At 39.3% G+C, this 17,849-nt stretch overlaps 1 protein-coding gene across 3 annotated transcripts in view; it reads right to left on the reverse strand.

The window, feature by feature from the left end:
• Nucleotides 1-17,849, reverse strand: part of TRAPPC9 (trafficking protein particle complex subunit 9) — a 469,613-nt gene that overhangs the window by 439,019 nt on the left and 12,745 nt on the right. For 2 of the 3 annotated variants that reach the window (XM_042869461.1, XM_042869463.1), the window contains exons 5-9: nt 16,522-16,548; nt 15,191-15,312; nt 13,011-13,136; nt 7,381-7,597; nt 5,416-5,559 (exon numbers count right to left, since the gene is read on the reverse strand). In XM_042869461.1, coding sequence (XP_042725395.1) covers nt 5,416-5,559; nt 7,381-7,597; nt 13,011-13,136; nt 15,191-15,312; nt 16,522-16,548 — 636 coding nt within the window. The remainder of the gene's footprint in view (nt 1-5,415; nt 5,560-7,380; nt 7,598-13,010; nt 13,137-15,190; nt 15,313-16,521; nt 16,549-17,849) is intronic. The other variant, XM_042869462.1, reaches the window with a different exon arrangement.

Raw genomic sequence — 17,849 nt, forward strand, 5'->3', positions numbered from 1 at the left:
GCCTGCATCTCTGCTTGGGATTGTCACAGCTCAGGTGCAGGACCTTGTTGAACTCCATGAGGTTGGCATGGGCCCAACTCTCAAGCCTGTCCCTCTGGATGGCATCTAGTGGATCTACTCTAGTGTGTCAACTGCACCACTGAGCTTGGTATTGTCTGCAACCTTGATGAGAGTGCACTCGATCCCACTGTCCACATCGCCTGCAAAGATGTTAAATAACACCAGTCCCAACACCAATCACTGAGGAACACCACTCATCACCAGTCTCCACTTGGACATCACTGACTGCAACTCTCTGGGTGCAACCATTCAGCCCATTCTTATCCAGAGAGTGGTCCACTCATCAAATTGATTTTTCTCCAACCTGGCAACAAGGATATCATACAAGACAGTGTGAAATGTTTTGCACAAGTCCAGGTAGATGATATCATGCAGTCCATGGTCTTCCAACTACAACAACCCAAAGCTGTCAAAGCATTAAGTGCTGGTGCCCATCAAAGTTGGATGGTGCCCAGCCAACACTAATAAGTCCATCACAACTCAACGATGAGAAGAACTGAAAGAGAATTCAGATTCAGTTTTGGCAGAAATTCTTATCACAGAAGATTATCTTAGCACAGTGTGACAATAAGCATTTTCTGGACAGTGAGAAATTATTTTCAGGAGAAAACAGCCAAACTTACAAACCCTGAAGGTTTGCATGTCATAGATTAACACGCCACGTGCTTCTTAATTGCCAAGCAACAGCCAGTACTGCAACAGGGAAAGAATCTTGGCACCATGGGACTCAGAATCATGTCTATGAAATCTAGACAACTAGTGGTATTTTTGAAAAATCAATACAAGACCTCTCGAAGTAACAAGGCCTTTTTTTCTTAGATAGAACTACATTCCTACCACTGTACAGACTATGGGCACTCATGGTATGCAGGCACTATCTGACATAAACCATAAAAACAATCCCTGATCAAGAAATAAAACACCAATCCATGGTATTTCTTCTGCAGTGCTTCTATGAAGACAGAAGTCATACACACTGTAACTGAAAATCCACACACAAACTCTTCTTAATGGACACTGATGAACTCTGTTAATAAGGTTTGCTTCTGAAGAGAAAATATTCAGTCAAGGCAAAGTGATCCCCTCAGCACTTCATCACATGCAGGACTTATCTGTCCTTGGGTTGAAGAGAAGCGTCTTAAGATTTTCACTAAAGATTTCCTACACTTCAGTGAATCCATGACAGTGGCTAGAGTAACAGCTCTGCAGAGTGTCTGTATCTAAATGGTATTTGCAATGACATCTTCTGCAGTTTGATAGGGCTAAAACAAGTTTCATCATGGTATGTGTGGAAAGATAAATAAGCTAAAATTGTTCTAAATCTTACACTCAGGGAGCAAAGAAAGTTTTGCTAACTAGAGCAACAAAACTGAACCAACCAGTGTGCCTTATCTTCCAGACCAAAAGACATTCTGTAGTCATAGCTGTGGAACTCAGCCTTTTAATTTTTGGTCACTGTTGCATCTGAGAAGACTAAAAACAAGGTCATCACAGAAAGACTCTGATGCCCACAGCTGAGAACTCTGCACTACGTGATGCCCACTGTTCTGCTTCTGGTGTTGAAAAGTCAACATACATACGTGAGAGGCCATGCTGTCATTCCTTAAGTAGTTAGCCAATGTGCTTCTGTTACTAAAAAAAGTTATCATCCTAATCCAGAGAAGGATAAGACCGGAAGAATAGAAACGTTGAGACACTGAAGGCCATGCTAATACTGCAGTACTATCTGTGCTGACAATGCAGTTGGCTGGAAGAATACTGAAAGGGTATGAAGAGGGCTGAGGTCAGGTTCAAAAGGCAGAATAACTGAACTACTGCACTTGATAAAGGAAGTACACAAGAGATAGATCAGCAGAGATCTCAAATGTGAAGTCTGTCATCTCATTAGAAGTCTAAAAAGCACAAAAATAATTAGAGAATCGGTAGATTTTAATGGCAGAGGTGTAACAAGAGGTACCAAAAGGTGCACATTATTTCCCAAATAAGTAACTTTGATGACATTTAAAGAAGGGAAATCCACCAAGAAAGGAATGAAGCATTTCATCCCACACCATGAACAGAGAGAAAAGATCACTTCTGTGCACTTACATCCTTGCCACCAGAAAAGTTAGCAAAGAAGCAGGTATAATGGAGTTGAAAAACCATGAAAACCTGAAAGAATCCAAACCTGTATGAGAGACACACGTTACCTGTAAGTGGATTCTGCATGGGTAGCTCACACAGCAATAACAGCTGTTGCAAAGTAACCTTGTGTTTAGGCAAGCCATCATTCGATAGGTCACCTCAGAATCATTTGTTGGCAATAGAATTACAATCCTTAAGTACTATTGATACTATCCATAACTAAAAACAAAACAAACAAACAAAAAAAACCTAGTTTTTCAAGCATCTGACCTTATCCAAATTAAATTCAATGTGAACTGTACAGTATTATGCTTCAAAAAGTATTATAACAAAGAGAGAGAATGAATTCTGAGCAATTTTGCAATTGCCTATTTTAATTCTTATTTAAAGAAAGAGTGATTCTTAAGGGCTTGCTAAAACATAATGGCTTGAGATCACGGAGCTTTAATGCACAATTTGATTTCTCTTTTTGCTAACCACAAGACTGCATTTTACAGATTTACGTACTGAAATAGCTTAGTTTTAAATCAGACTCTCAAATTCCATGCTGTTAAAATAATGACTGACATCTCCCATTTACTTGATGATACTTTTATTCAGATTTGCCAGGCTCCATGGCTGGAAATTCTAATCCCAGTGATTATATACGAAAGTTCTGTTTTTATAATAATTATCAGTGTCATTCAATTAATTCAAATACAGGAAAATTGTGTTTTAAACACAAACCAGTTTTGACAATGTATTTGTGTTCTGTGAATAGAAGCAAGACCTTCTAATTATTAGATCTTTCATTGTAACCACTAAATTTCATCCTCATCCTTTAAATTCTCCTTGTAGTAAAGATGAAATCAAGTTTTTCTGTCTCCTGAAGTCCCACTTTCTCAATTTCAGCTTATCTAACGAATGAATAGAATCAGATTAACAAGCTAGAGTAAGGGAATATTCCTTTTCTGCCCATACAAAGCAAATCCCAAGACAGAAAAGGGCTGGATTATGTTCCAGTGCTAAATGTTTAGCTGGCAACTTCCTTTCATTTGGAGTTTTCACTTCCATTAGTTTCATTTTTAAAGATGAGCTGCTAACTACCTGAAATTTAAGTGTAGTATTTAACATACATCACCAATTACAAGCTATAAAATAGGAAGTGTGTTCTATTTAAGAAAAAAACACATCATTTTAAAGAGAGGCAGCCTGACATCCAGCCAACATTCAGGAGATTCAAAACTCAGTGGCAAATACAAAAAAAGTTCTTTGGACTTTTTTAAGATTCGGGACTAGCAATATCATAGGTGGAAATATATGGAACAGCTCAAAGCCTTGTCTGCAATGGAATTTCCCATCCTTAAGAAAAAAACAACAGTGAAACTTCCCTTATGAGCCCAGAAAAATCAAAGGACCTTTTAACAGCAAGTAACATTTACAGACAGATAATTTATTTCAGTTTATCAGTTCTCCTTCCTCCGTTACTGATTTGATCCACTAAACAGACAAGGGAATTTATTAGTAGGCTCCCAGCAAAATGCTTGCTGCAGAAGTCACCAAGGAGTGACATTTGCTCATTATTGAAAGCAATAAAGAGAGAAAAACATGCTGAATTCAATTTCCATCAGAAACATCTTTCCAGCATGCTTTCCAACAGAATCATCTAGATTGGAAGAGACCTTCCTTGAAGTCTAACCATCCATCTAATGATACCAAGTCCCATCACTACAGACACCACAGACACACATCTCTTAAATGCCTCCAAACACGGGGACAGCACTGTTCCCCTGAACAGTCCCTGTCAAATGCATGACCACACTCTCCAAGAAGAAATTCTTCCTAATGTCCAGCCTGAACCTCCCCTGACACAACTTCAGACCTTCAGCTTTACATCTGAGGAGACCAACACTTTCTTCTTTAGAAACTCTGCAGGTAGTTGTGGAGAGCCACGAGGTCTCCCTTTAGCCTCCTCTAAACTAAACAAACCCAGTTCCCTCAGTCTCTCCTCACAAGTCTTGCTGTCCAGTCACTTGAGCAGCATCACTGCTCTGCATATGCTCAAGCTACTCAGAATCTTTCTTGTAGTAAGGGACCAAAAACTGAACAGTACTGAACAGTGCCATGCCTTCTTGGCCACCTGGGCACACTGCTGGCTCACACTCAGCCAGCTGTCAAACAGCACCCCCAGGACACCACTAGTGAGCAGCCAACAAATTAATTAATTTCTGCTCACCAGGACTTCCTGAGCAATGCCAGCCAGGCAGATTTTTTACCCAGCAAACCGTACACCTGTCCAAGCCATGAGCAGACACTTTTTCCAGGATATACTGTGGAAAACTGCGTCAAGTACTTTACCAAACTTGAGGTAAATAATACCCACAGCTCTTCCCCATCTACTGAGTGAGTAATCTTGTAATGGAGATCAAGTTAGGTAGGATCTGCTTTTCGCAAACCCATGCTGGCTGTGCATGTTCACTTGATTCTTCCAAATGTGACATCTGCCCTATAAACTTCCTAGGTACCAAGGTCAGACTGACAGTCTTAAAGTTCTCTGGATCTTCCTTACTGCTGTTCTTAAGAGTTGGGTGAACTAAGATTCTCCTCCCATGGCAACTTTCAAGCTTTCTCCAGTGAAGGTCCTCTTACAGATGGATCCAATCAGTTCCCAGCAGACAGGTTTCTCTACGAAGCCCAATATCCCTGGCTATGACCCCAGTCCTGTAACAATGCACTGATCCACCAGGTCCAAGTGGTACTTTTAAAGCATTTTCCTTTGACTGATAAAGAGAAGATCACCTGTGTTCTAGAGTCTCTTACAGCTGCTCATCCACTCCATCAGTTTATTCAGAAAACCTACAGCAGAACTACAGCAGACTCTTCTTTCCTTTCCCAATTATTCTCAATCTCTTCACTGCTGCTAGCATTTTCTAATGCTTTTTATTTTTTTAATCCACAACACAAATTATGCTCTCCAATCACACACCTAATATTTACAGAGGAAATCAAGCACTGAAGCAGTCAATTTGCAGATGGAAAACATTCAAGAAAGTTTTAGTTAGATGCTATATATTAAGGTCAGAATATTGCAATATTTGAAATTATTAACACTGGATACTTGATTGATTGCCAGCAAACAGCTACACAATGCAAGCAATCCTCTAATTTCTGTCCTTTCCATTACTTCTCAAATGAAGTACACTTCAAAAACACTACAGAATAAAGCACAGATAACTTTTTTAAAAATCATACCTTGATCAGAAAGAAAATCCAGCATGGTCTGGAGAAGGAAAGACAGATGCCTGACGGATAGGGCAGGATTGCCCATTCTTCTTGAAGCATATACTAGTTCATGAAGCAAACGCATCTGCACTGCAGCCCATCCTCTGTGAGTTCCTACAAAGTGAACAGTCATTTAATTTATTTATTCTTAAGGCAGAAGTCATAAAATAAACAATTTTATTTGGTTTCCTGTACGTATTAAGCAGTAACTTAATGATACATAAAAATCACCCAACAGAACCAATAATTACAAAACCCAAAGCTTGAACTCAAAATGATAGGAAAAACAAGGTATTTGGATTTACTTCTGTTTTTAAATGTAAAGCAATTTTTTTTTATATATTCTTGTCTACTGTCTATATTTATCATTGGAATTCAGAAAGTTAATGCTTCCTGTAAAGAAAAAAACACAGTGCACAATTTTTGAACTTTCAGAACCAAAAATTCATGAGATTTCATGCAACAAACTTCATTTTCATCCAAATTCAGCACTTCCTAAATCTAAGGAAGGACTAATCCCAAGTCTAAAGACCAAGTCATGCCTGTATTTTGTTACATTCTGTTGCCATGCAGCTGATGGTGGCAGAGGGGAAGTCTGACAAAATGCCATCTGACACAGAAGTGCATATGAAACAAAGGTGTGGAACTGAATTTCTCCTTGTGAAAAAAATGGCACCCAATGCATTCAGTGCTGAATGGTGGGTGGTACATTTCAGCAGTGGCTTCAGGAAGTGACCTGAAAGACAAGCCACGCTCCTGATAGCCACCAGATGAAGCTGTCACACTGTAAAATGAAGAGTGTCAACCAACTCATCCACACAAATCAGCAAATGGTAGTGACTAAGCTGAAAAATAGTGTTTTGTCCATGAGAATTTACTCTATCAAATAATCATAGAATCACAGAATGGCTTGGGTTGAAAAGGACCACAGTGATCATCTGGTTTCAACCCCCTGCTATCTGCAGGGTCGCCAACCAGCAGACCAGGCTGCCCAGAGCCACATCCAGCCTGGCCTTGAATGCCTCCAGGGATGGGGCATCCACAACCTCTTTGGGCAACCTGTTCCAGTGTGTCACCACCTTCTGTGTGAAAAACTTCCTCCAGTTTCCATGGAAATAAATAGGAGGCACTACTTTTGGAGCAGCCAACGCATGTTCAAATATAGCTTACCTGAAGAATGGTGGCAGACAGTATGAAAAAACTTGCAGAAAGCAAAGACAGTACTTAGCAGCTATAGGAATAGCCACTTGTTATTATGAGCTGGTTTTGCTTTGTTGGATTGTTATTGTAGTTTTTCTTTATTTTTAATAGATGCCAAAAAATAGCAATTCAAAAGATAAAATTGTTTAAAATTGTTTAAATATTTAAAAGCTAGTCTTATAGATAATATCACACAGATTTAATCTGTGGAGAAACATGACATATTTGACCTTACAGATACAAATGCGAGCTTACACACACGCACGTAATTACATCTATATTTGTATGAGTGTGTCTCTGTATAAAAGTATAAAAGAATCTTTCATTCTTTGATTATAAACCATATCGAAATTAATACAATTTCTCAAACACAAAGCTGAAAGCACATAATTAAAAAATACACTGAAATAAAATGACCTTTCTTGTACTGAGAAGCATAAAATCACAAAGACATTTTGAAACAGTAGAAGAGAAGCTCTCATTAATAAAACACATTTGCTACAAACGGAGGAACGCAGCAATACACTCAGCAGCAGCTCTCAGAAATTCCAAACTATCAAAAGCAACACCAGCAAAAAGCAAAGGTGCTGTTTTGAAGAGCTACTCTGTTTGCCACAATTCTTTTTGGATAGGTAAAGGATTTGGGTTTTATTTGATGTTTCTCAAGGAAATGAGTAATATAAAGCCACCTGAGTGACACCGTAAGCAAACGCATGCTCCCCCAGAGACATTTACCTTTGCTGAAATCTTTAGGATCCAATGATAAACTATAGCCAGGGAGAGTTTCCAAAAGCAATTTGTAGCAGGCCCTCCATCCAGGCTCTGGGATGCTGGGTGCAGCACACTGCATTGCTGCGATACGCTTGAAAAAAGCAGACTTGCGGTGAAAACCAATTCGTTCGTACAGCTCCGAAAGAATGCTGTAACGCTGGATTTTTTCTTCTTCTGAGAGCTGAAATTGAAGAGAAAATGGAACTGTTTTCAATTCAACACAGTTTTCAAGGATGTTACTGAGTAACACAATAAAAAAGAAGAAAAAATGTAATAGGCATCTCCACCACAGAAGGCCAGCATGTTTGCACACAGCCAGTCATGCCAACCCCTACTGCCAGGAAATCTTCAGCTTGCTTCAGAAGTTCATCTGCTAACAAGAACAGCAAGGATGCATTTTCTGAACAACTTAGTTAGTTATCAGTACTATGAAGTGTTAAGTTAGTCAAAACAGCTAAAAATAGCTAGAGTTTCATATCTTATGGGTGATACTTAGCATGATATTCAGGTGCACGATAAGAACATAAAAATACACCGCTTCCAAAAACTACTGATTTATCAGGTTAAATGTTTGAACCACTTCAAAAGCAAACCTAAACTCTCAGTTTTTATGAGTCTCTGATCTCGTAAATCACAAAATATTGCTACCATGATACCATATCTGTGCAAACTGTCAACAAATGGGGTAGAATTCAGTGAAAGGTCAAGCCCCATTAGGTTTCAAGTACAAACAAACTTGGTAAGCCACCACTATATGCTACTGTAGCTTGCCAATATATATGCACAGGGCCCGTGCAATTGCTCCTTTCTCACAATGAATAAGAGTTAGGTTGCTCAAGGAGGCTGTGGATGCCCCATCCCTGGAGGCATTCAAGGCCAGGCTGGATGTGGCTCTGGGCAGCCTGGTCTGGTGGCTGGTGACCCTACACATAGCAGGGGGTTGAAAACAGATGATCATTGTGGTCCTTCTCAACCCAGGCCATTCTGTGATTCTGTGATCCAGTAACAAGTAGAGTTCTCAAAATGGATCAATGATGACACCTAGTGCACAATACTGAACATGCACAAACAAAAGCAATATCAAATATTACTAAGAGTTACTCTGTATGTTAACAGCTTTACAGGCATTTACGATGACAAAGTTCATAGAAAAATAACATGATGGACACAAACCACAATTTCTGCACATAATTCTTCAAAACGAAAAGCATCAATCTCAATTTTTTGTTTAATGACATAGAATCATACAGGTTGCAAAAGACCACAAGGTTCACCCAGTCCAGCCATCAATCAATCAATCATCACCATGCTCACTAAGCCATGCCCGTCACTGCCACATGCTTCTATAAAACCTTCACAGACAGTGACTCCACCACCTCCCTGGGCAGCCTGTTCCAATAATTGCAGGCACTTTCAGACTCCGAATGTCAGAAGATTATAGGTACACTAATGACTTTTACAGAAATACTCATAAAGCTTCAAAACATTTTTTAAATCACATAAATGCTGACATCATTACAAAATCGTGAGAAAACTGTTTCTGTAAGTCACCACTAATTTCAGGCTGTGTCACAAAGAATGCTCAAAAAGCTTGGGAGTTTTCAGAGAGCACCATGACCCTATCTGACAGCTCAAATCCTAGTAGTTCAAACGATCCAGAGACACAGACAGACTAGCAAATCATTCTGGCAAGCTTCAGCTTCTGCAGCTGAAGTTGCTACTTCCCTATGACATAAGACTGCACAATGCAAAACCACAGCACAACCATACAACAGACCAATCCTGTAACAGGAGCTGTAAAAAGGCAATTGTACTGAGCTGAAAATGCAGCTGGAAAGAAAAGAAGGCACAAAAATGAAATACAGATCAGTTTAAGAACAGTTTATCAGAATCTTGAAAAGCCAGCATGCAGGAAGAACACGAGATGTTACATTATTTCACCCATTCAGGCAGAGAAGCTGCTCCAACTTCTTTTCCCCCCTATTTATGTCATTTTTAAAAACCTAGTGAAATACAACAAATGACAGCAGAATTTAAAAGGCCATTTTGATCAAGTATTAGAGTTAGAAAAGCTTAAATAAGTTATCAAATCTATTTCTCAAAATACAAAATACTGGCAGTATTCACACACGTCTGGAAAACTAAATTGCTAAGATGGGAAGAGAATCACAGAATCGTAGAATAGCTCAGGCTAGAAATGACCTTAAAGACCACCCAGCTCCAGCCCCATGCTATGGGCATGGACATCGTCCACTAGATCAGGCATCCAAAAGCCCTATCCAGTGCCCTGAGCATTTGCAGGGTTGGGGCATGCACAGCTGGGCAGCACCTCACCACCCTCACAGTGAAGAATTACTGATATCAAAGCTAAACCTACTGGTTTCTAGCTTAAAAGCCATTGTTCCTCGTCATGTCTTTACACTCCCTGACAGAAGGCCATGACAGCGTTACAGATGTGAGCGCGCACTAATTGGAAACAGCTGAGAGGCAACAGATTCTCTTAAAAGTTTTTATTTTTACCTTATTTGAGTAAGTTTTCAACACTGGCACCACTTGTCACTCAAAGCTACTCACGTTATTTTTTGCAGTTGCAGAAAGCTGTGCCTCATTGTCAACAGAGACACCAAAACTGTGTTTTCCCTCTGCACAAATAGGTCGGTGTCACCACTCAAGGGCTTAAAAGAAACAAGAAAACAATCCCACACTAACTAACTACACCAACTAATTATTTCAGGGAGGGCTGTGTGCATTCAGCACACTATCAGTGCAGCATCACAAATACCTTTCCTAGCTTTGTAATTTTGTACAAGTTTAACACATGGATGCAAAATGGCCAACACCTAAAGCAGAGCATCTTTTCTAGCTAATTAATTTTCATTTGATTGTTACAACAAACCAACAACCGTAAAGGCTGTAATTTACTATCCAAACAAATGAGAAAGCTTTTTATCAGCCTTGTTCTAAGGTAAGCTCTCAACTCTTTGAAAGGGTTGATAACTGCAGGACAAGGGGAAATGGTTCTAAGTTGATGGAGGGGAGATTTAGGTTGGATGTCAGGGGGAAGTTCTTTACAGATTGAGAGTGGTGAGGTGCTGGAACAGGCTGCCCAGAAAGGCTGTGGATGCCCCGTCCTTGGAGGTGTTCAAGGCCAGGTTGGATGGGGCCCTGGGCAGCCTGGTCTAGTATTAAATGGGGAGGTTGGTGGCCCTGTGTGTGGCAGGGGGTTGAAGCTTCATGATCCTTGAGGTCCCTTCCAACCAGGCCTTTCTGTGATTCTGTGTGATTCTGTAAGCTTTCATGAGAGAAGCTTGTTACATGATTTTTGATTATTCCTAACTACATTAAAGTGAACTTTTATAATCTCACTTCCTTTGTAACTGGCAGTTACAATTCATTCTTTGTAATTGGATGCAAAGATAAGTCTCATTACCCTGGAGCCCTCTTAAATTCAGAAGACTCATTACATAATTTTACAAGACTGAGGAGATCAAATACATGTGGAAAGAAATCAGTTTTCCTCTCCATCAGAGACACACACTTTATTCTGTGTTTTTCTGCTATCTGATATCGGTTGTGCTGATGTTCTACCTACCTGCAAGAGGAAAACAGTTCCCTGTTTGTTTTTCTGCTTTACATATACAAAGATGCATCTGCAGGGTGAACAGCTGATGCCGTACATCAAAGTAACTTTATGGAAGAAATAAAGAAGAAGAAAACAGAGCAGCTGGCCGGTAAGAGAAGCAGTGGGGCTTCCAGACTGCCCAGATTTATTTGTTGTCTCCTATGCAGCAGGTGGCAGAAACAAGGATGCCTTCTCATCGCGTTTCTTCTCTACTTGCTTTTCCCAAGGACCTACTCCAACTCACAGTTGTTCCTATTTGTGACACTGGAGCACGCTTTGATCAGGACAGGTGCTGCATTCTGACTGGTTGCCAAACTTTGTGCTTCTGTATAACTCAGCAGCTATTTGAATGCATTACATACTTTGTCATTTACTAAATTCTGCTTTTTTTTTTTTGCTCTGAAATTTACAACATAATGGGATGGGGGAGGAGAACAAGGGATCCTCCCAATGATGGTAATTACTTCCATAATAAACACAACAATAAACACAATTAAACAATAAACACAATTACAGCAACACCTAAGCTTGCAGGCCAAGAGAATGACAATGCAAGAGCAACCAGGGAAAAATACAGGCACAGTGGCTTCACAAAAATACTGGCCTATGTTAAAGGCTACTGGCTAAAGAGCTGCCAGGGAAAGAGACTGCATAATTAAGAAGGTCCTTAGCACTGAAAAAATTTAGCAGTTTAGGCACTCTGTAACAAAACCCATGATTTATATGAGTTTATTAACTAATGAAATTCTCCTCTCTTTGGGCTAGAAAAAAAATGAGAGCATTTTTAGGTTTAATGATCAAAGGAGATTATCTCCTGGTGAGTTTCTGAAAGATGCAGTCCGAATTCCACCAAAAGGATCATCTTCAAATTACATCAATTATTCTGCTTCTCTCATTAATTTGCCATCCCGATCTGGGCTTTAGCTCAATGCTGAGGACTTTAAATGCTAGTTTCACCAAGCCAGAATGAGCAGAAAAGGAAAAACAGTGAGACACCTAACAGCTTATAACAAGTTGTTTCAAGCACAGCCATTTTTGGTAAACAGTGACACTGGCACGAGACATTGATACCAGCTTGTTTTGTGGTGGTACAGACATCTGCTTAGCTGGATATGAACGAGATCACCAGAACTGAGCTCTAACTAGAGAGGATAATACGGTTGGACTGCTGATCTTGAAGGTCTTTTCCAACCTTGCTGATTCAGTGATTCTGTGATAATCTCTGCAGGAACTGCACACAGAGCCAAACTCGTAGCTGCAAGAACACACTATTCATTTTTCATTATGAAAATCTATTATTTGAATATTATCAAGTGTTAAAAAGCTGAACCAGTCCTCTAAAGCAAGTACTTACAAAGTACAGAAACTACCCAAACACTGCTTTTGATTACACATGGCAATGTTCAACTCCTCCCTGAAAGATCTACATGCACATTGCTCCTTCACATGCTGCCTCCTGGTCTCACAGTTCCAAATATTTTTTTGCCTCTAAATTCCTTTCTAATTTGGCACTCTGACACTGCGTAACAAAAATGCAGTTGAATAGTGATACTATTATACTCTGAACTGACTGCAACAGACCGTTCCTGATTTTCTGTTTCACTGAACAAGATACAATCAAGCAATAAAAACCCATCACAGGAGAGCTGTCCTAAGCAGCTGTTTTTCCCTAGCCCAACTCAATGGAATAGCAGTGGAACATTCTGTCTTCATGAGAGAATCAGTAGAATCTCTAATCTCAAAGTCCTCATGTTTGTTAATGAGTTCTGAACACCTACTTTAACCAGACTCACAGATGTGAAAACCATAGGAAGTCAAGCCCTGGTGAGAAGCAAGGGAATGAGAAGCTAGTAGACAGTTCTCACTTCTGTGATACAGAAAAGAAACTGGAGTCTTCTAAAAGTGAGTGAGTTTCACATTTGAGGGTAATCTCAAGCAGGAACAGAAAATTAACTGGACTTTCTGCACTTACCTGGCGAAGATTGATATAAACTGCATTCTGAAGGAACTCAGAGGCTTCCATGCTCCTTTTCTGTATTGCAAGGACTCTCACTGCCTTCACGCAGGCTTCCAGTTCGATGACACCTGCATTCTTGTACTTGAAGAGAGAAAGGCTTAAAGTATGGTACCTACTAGATTTGATAAGTATTCCTCAACACACAGATCAGCTGTCACATCTTACCAAAGCCTGCCATCCCCTAATGCTAGCGACTATACCATTACATTATCAACATATGGCCAAGTGAAAATTAAGGTGTCATCTAAACGTTACTGTGCAATACAACCATTTTCAGCCTCTTCACTCACATTTATTTTGAGACGCTGCACAGTTTCACATCTTAGAGTTCAGATGAGCAGAAAAATTGGGAATATTGGTATCATTTTGGATAACCTCGGATATGTGGGGAATTCACGTGCAGGTTTGTAACAAAGTGATGATTTTTACCTGCACAATACAATACCCATGTAAGCTGAAAGCTGCTGTTTGACAGCTCAGTTTTAAGTTCTTCTTCACCACCTAAAATTCTTCTATTAAGGTAAAAGGAAATTTATTTTGCCGTCTCTACTAAACACAAAATACATTACATGGCACAACTGTACCAACAGAACTGTAGTTTTACTGCTCCAATTTTATCTTTAGTTATAACAGCACCATCAGTCACAAACCATTCTGGGTTTTCTTACATGTTTATCATGTTTGGAATTCAGTGGGGGAAATACAGCTCAAAATGAAATGCAAGAGTCACCACCAAAGCACAGTTATACATTACTTTCTCGTGTATTTGAGATATCAGCAAAAACAAAGCATTGGAGAGTGAATCCATTTCAGAAGATGCTGTGAAGGCTTCTTATGCTCAGTGATAATGTGAAAAATGTGCAGAAAGTGCTGCTCCCTCAGCACTACAGTGAGTTATTCTATGCGTAGCTCTTAGACAGACAAAAGCTAAATACACTTGTGTTGAACAGCCACAGGACCAAATTATTTGTTATTTGCAAGTGAAGTTGTAGAGAGGCACAGTTATTACTTGCGAAGTGCATAACAAATTTTATTATAATCAAAATACCTACACCCTGATCAAGTTATCCTTCTGAAGAAACCACATCCTCTCTAGATGAGCAACTTACCCTTATGACAACATGAAAAGCCTAATGTATGCTTGAGAATTATTGTTATACTGACAGATTCAAATTTACCTGAAACTACCCCCAAAAACTGGCACGCTCCAGAGCTTCTAAGCACAAATTAACTCACAGACACAAATCACATTCTTTCATTTAGATAATTTCCCTTCAGTACAAGCGTGGAAATGACATCTCACATTCACGTGGCTTCATTTAAAGATACTTTCAGATATCAGAGAATAATTGGAAGGAAAAAAAGGGATTAAAGGATAAATAACTGCATGGTAACACAATAAAATTTAGCTTTACTTTTGACAAGGATATTAAGCCACTCTTGTCACAGCAAGAGATTCTTTTTCCTCCATATTATCAAAGCAAACACGAAGCTACCTTACTATCTTACGCTCTGAACATCTGCATAAAAATCTACAAAAAATTCCTGTAAAGACGAAAACAATTTAATCCTTGTAAATCCTCATTTCTGTTTGTCTTTTGCATTTCCTCCATGACCCCACCTCTCCACCTGCACTAAAAGCCACCCTCCCTGAACCCTCTTATTAAGCCATATCCAGCCTCAGCACCCCCTTCAGAAACCTCTGAATTCCCCAGAGATCTCTCCAGCAGGCACAGCAAACAAGCATCCAGCTCACACAGTGCATGAAAGCATCAGTTTGCTGCTGTGTGTAATAAAGGCTGCAAGTAGTAATTAACAAACCTTCTAAGTGTGTAGTACTTGTTGTTAAGTACTTGCTTTAAAAATTTAAGACAATTAATCCAAAAGCTCCAGGTATAAGCAGGCATTGTAAATACCACCCTTGTCATGTTGCTGTTTCAGGTCCAAACAAAGGACCAAGGGCCACAGATGTCCCAACTGCACTCAGTGCAGCAGCATAAATTATTCCCATTTGTTCCATTATTGTGTTTTAAAAATTATAATGCACGTGCTTTAGAAGATCCTCTGAAACTATAAGCACAGCACTTTGTTATTTACAAGAATTTCAGTGACATTTCAAAGCTGAGCAGGAATACCTTGCCATAGTAAGAAATGGCTTCCTTATATTTATCAATGATGTCTTCAGGACTAAGGCAATTCTTGGCACGTCCTATCTCAGCACTGGTATCTGCATTTATCCCATTTGAAGTCAGTGCACCTAGAACAGAACAGGATAAGAAATGAGCAGAAGGACTTTGTGTAAGTATTAAATATCTCAGAAAAAGAAGAAGAAAAAAAAAAAACCTGGGCCGTGCTGCAGGTTTAAGCAGAGCATACACAAAGCATCTGCCCTACCTAGCAAATACTGGCTCTGTTTCACTGTTTTCCCACACCACGTTACAGTGCAAAAAAAAATAATAATAAAAATAAAAATCAATCATACATCAGTAAACAGGACATAACAAAAACAAAACAAGGAAAAAAAACCCTCAATCTTTTATAGTTACTTGAGTATTCAGACTACGAGTAAAATATTGGATTGTGAGAATTAGATTACAGCCACATCTGTTCATGCAAATTTTAACCACTGAGCTTTTCTTTGCTTTAATTTCAAACTATTTCTAAAGCACACCCAAAAAAAATGTGCAAGCTTTTTTCTAACGTAATTATCTGAAGATGACCTCCTCCAATCATTTAAAACAAATCCAACCCCACGTCCAATCTCAGACAACCTATGCAGCGTTACAGCATAGGTGAAGGCCTCCAGGTCTGAGCCTTCCACATTAATAACAACAATTTCTTGGGGCTCAAGCAAAATAGTAAGGATTTGCTCTTCTTATATAAGAAAGAAAGGAGACAGAGAGAGTCTTTATATTTACAGGGGATCAGAATCTGAAATAGAGGCCAAGGAAATCTGGGTATTATGAAGCATATGAAAATTTTATTTCTATAACTCAATTTTATTGCAGAGTTAATAACACTGAAAACACATCAAAGGTTTAGAAGGTTTAGAAATGCTCTGTATCTCTTCACACGGGACTTAATCTGCAGGATCACATGCCTCAATTTATACAGGAATTGATTTCTCCAGGTGGATAACTGCAGAGAAAAGCACCACAAGGAGACCTTCCACTCACTCTGTAAATTCAGATATATGTTACTTGTGCTCAAACACTACAGAACTTTCTCCTGTGCCTGTCAAGATTAGAAGAATTACACCACAGGCATCTGTAGATTGAGCACTTTCAGGTGTTTTCCAGAAGCTAACAGCAAAATCTTTCTTCATGATGATTTAAGATTTATAGCTAAAACCTGAAGCATCAGGAATCTGTACTGGTTTTGGCAAGTGGCATTAAGTACATAAATGCAAAACAAATGCAAATAATAACAAGAAAATAATTTGGAAACATGCATGAAAATAATGTACCTGGATCAATGAGAACTTCTTGTGCCCCTAAAAGGAGGAACAAAAATGATTCTTTTTCAGCCTTAAATATAGCCAACAAAATAAGCTCTTACACTGTTTCATAACAATCAGCAGGCTTGAATGAAATCATAAAGCCTATTAGAATCATCACTGCTATTTTGAAGGACTACCAATTACATATCAAGTAGTCACCACATGGTAATTCTCTTTTTTTTTTTTTTTTTTAAGAAAAAAACAAATGTAGAAATACCATCAACTTGCAATAAACTCCAAAACAGGTCAAGAAAAACTGAATCATTTTCACTGCACACTTTAAAGCCAACTTCCTTTTCTCACGTCTTGCTTTAGATGGCAATTTTTTGTCGCAGTGTATTTCTATTCTGATTTCAGGTCCTACAGTGCTTAAACCTGCATTAAATCCAGACTGTACTCTAGAAGAACATTTTTGAAGAGCTGTATCCAATACATCCCCCTCTGATTACCACCCACAGAGGGTGGTGAGGCACTGGAACAGGTTGCCCAAGGAGGTTGTGGATGCCCCATTCCTGGAGGCATTCAAGGCCAGGCTGGATGTGGCTCTGGGCAGCCTGGACTGGTGGTTGGTGACCCTGCACATAGCAGGGGGTTGAAACCAGATGATCACTGTGGTCCTTTTCAGCCCATTCTATGATTCTATGACTGTCATTAATTTCACACCATCAAATTTACTGGAGTAAAGCCAACAAGCCACGCTATTCTCAAAGTTGACAAGATGTGCACAAAACCTGGATTAACAGACGTGTAACTCCTTGCTAACCTAAGCTCTGATTCAGCAATAAAGTTAAGATTGAGAGTTAAGCAGTCTAAAGCAATGCTTTATGTAAAGTCACACTTCCTTAAAATGCCAAAACTCCTTTTCCATGGCCAGCAGGGTACTGCAGTGCACAGGTTCAAATAATGACCAAGGAAACTTAATGGCCAACACTCCATGGTTCCCTCCCTCCCTCAGGCAAGTACTTCAAACTCTATGCTATTCATTCTCTTTTGAATCAACTAATCCTATCAAAAGAGCTTCAAAAAAGATGAAGGGTCAATCAACCCCAACTAGACAACATTCTGATGGCTACAACACTTCCCAGGTATGTATTAAAAGTATTTCAGTTCTCCTTAGTAGGGAAAACAAACATTAACACCTCCCTCCTGAGGGTTTAGTCTGTATTATAGAAGGGGTGACAACATTAATGCTTCTCTCTCCAGAGATGTTTTTGACATGTTTTAAAGCAGATAAACACAACGATTTGTTTGAGCAGCCAGGCCCAAAGTTGTTTTTTTTTTAATGGAAAAATGCC

This window comes from Lagopus leucura, unplaced genomic scaffold, assembly GCF_019238085.1.
Source record: "Lagopus leucura isolate 7727_CA_CO unplaced genomic scaffold, USGS_WTPT01 Super-Scaffold_100002, whole genome shotgun sequence".
In the NCBI taxonomy this organism is placed as follows: Eukaryota; Metazoa; Chordata; class Aves; order Galliformes; family Phasianidae; genus Lagopus; species Lagopus leucura.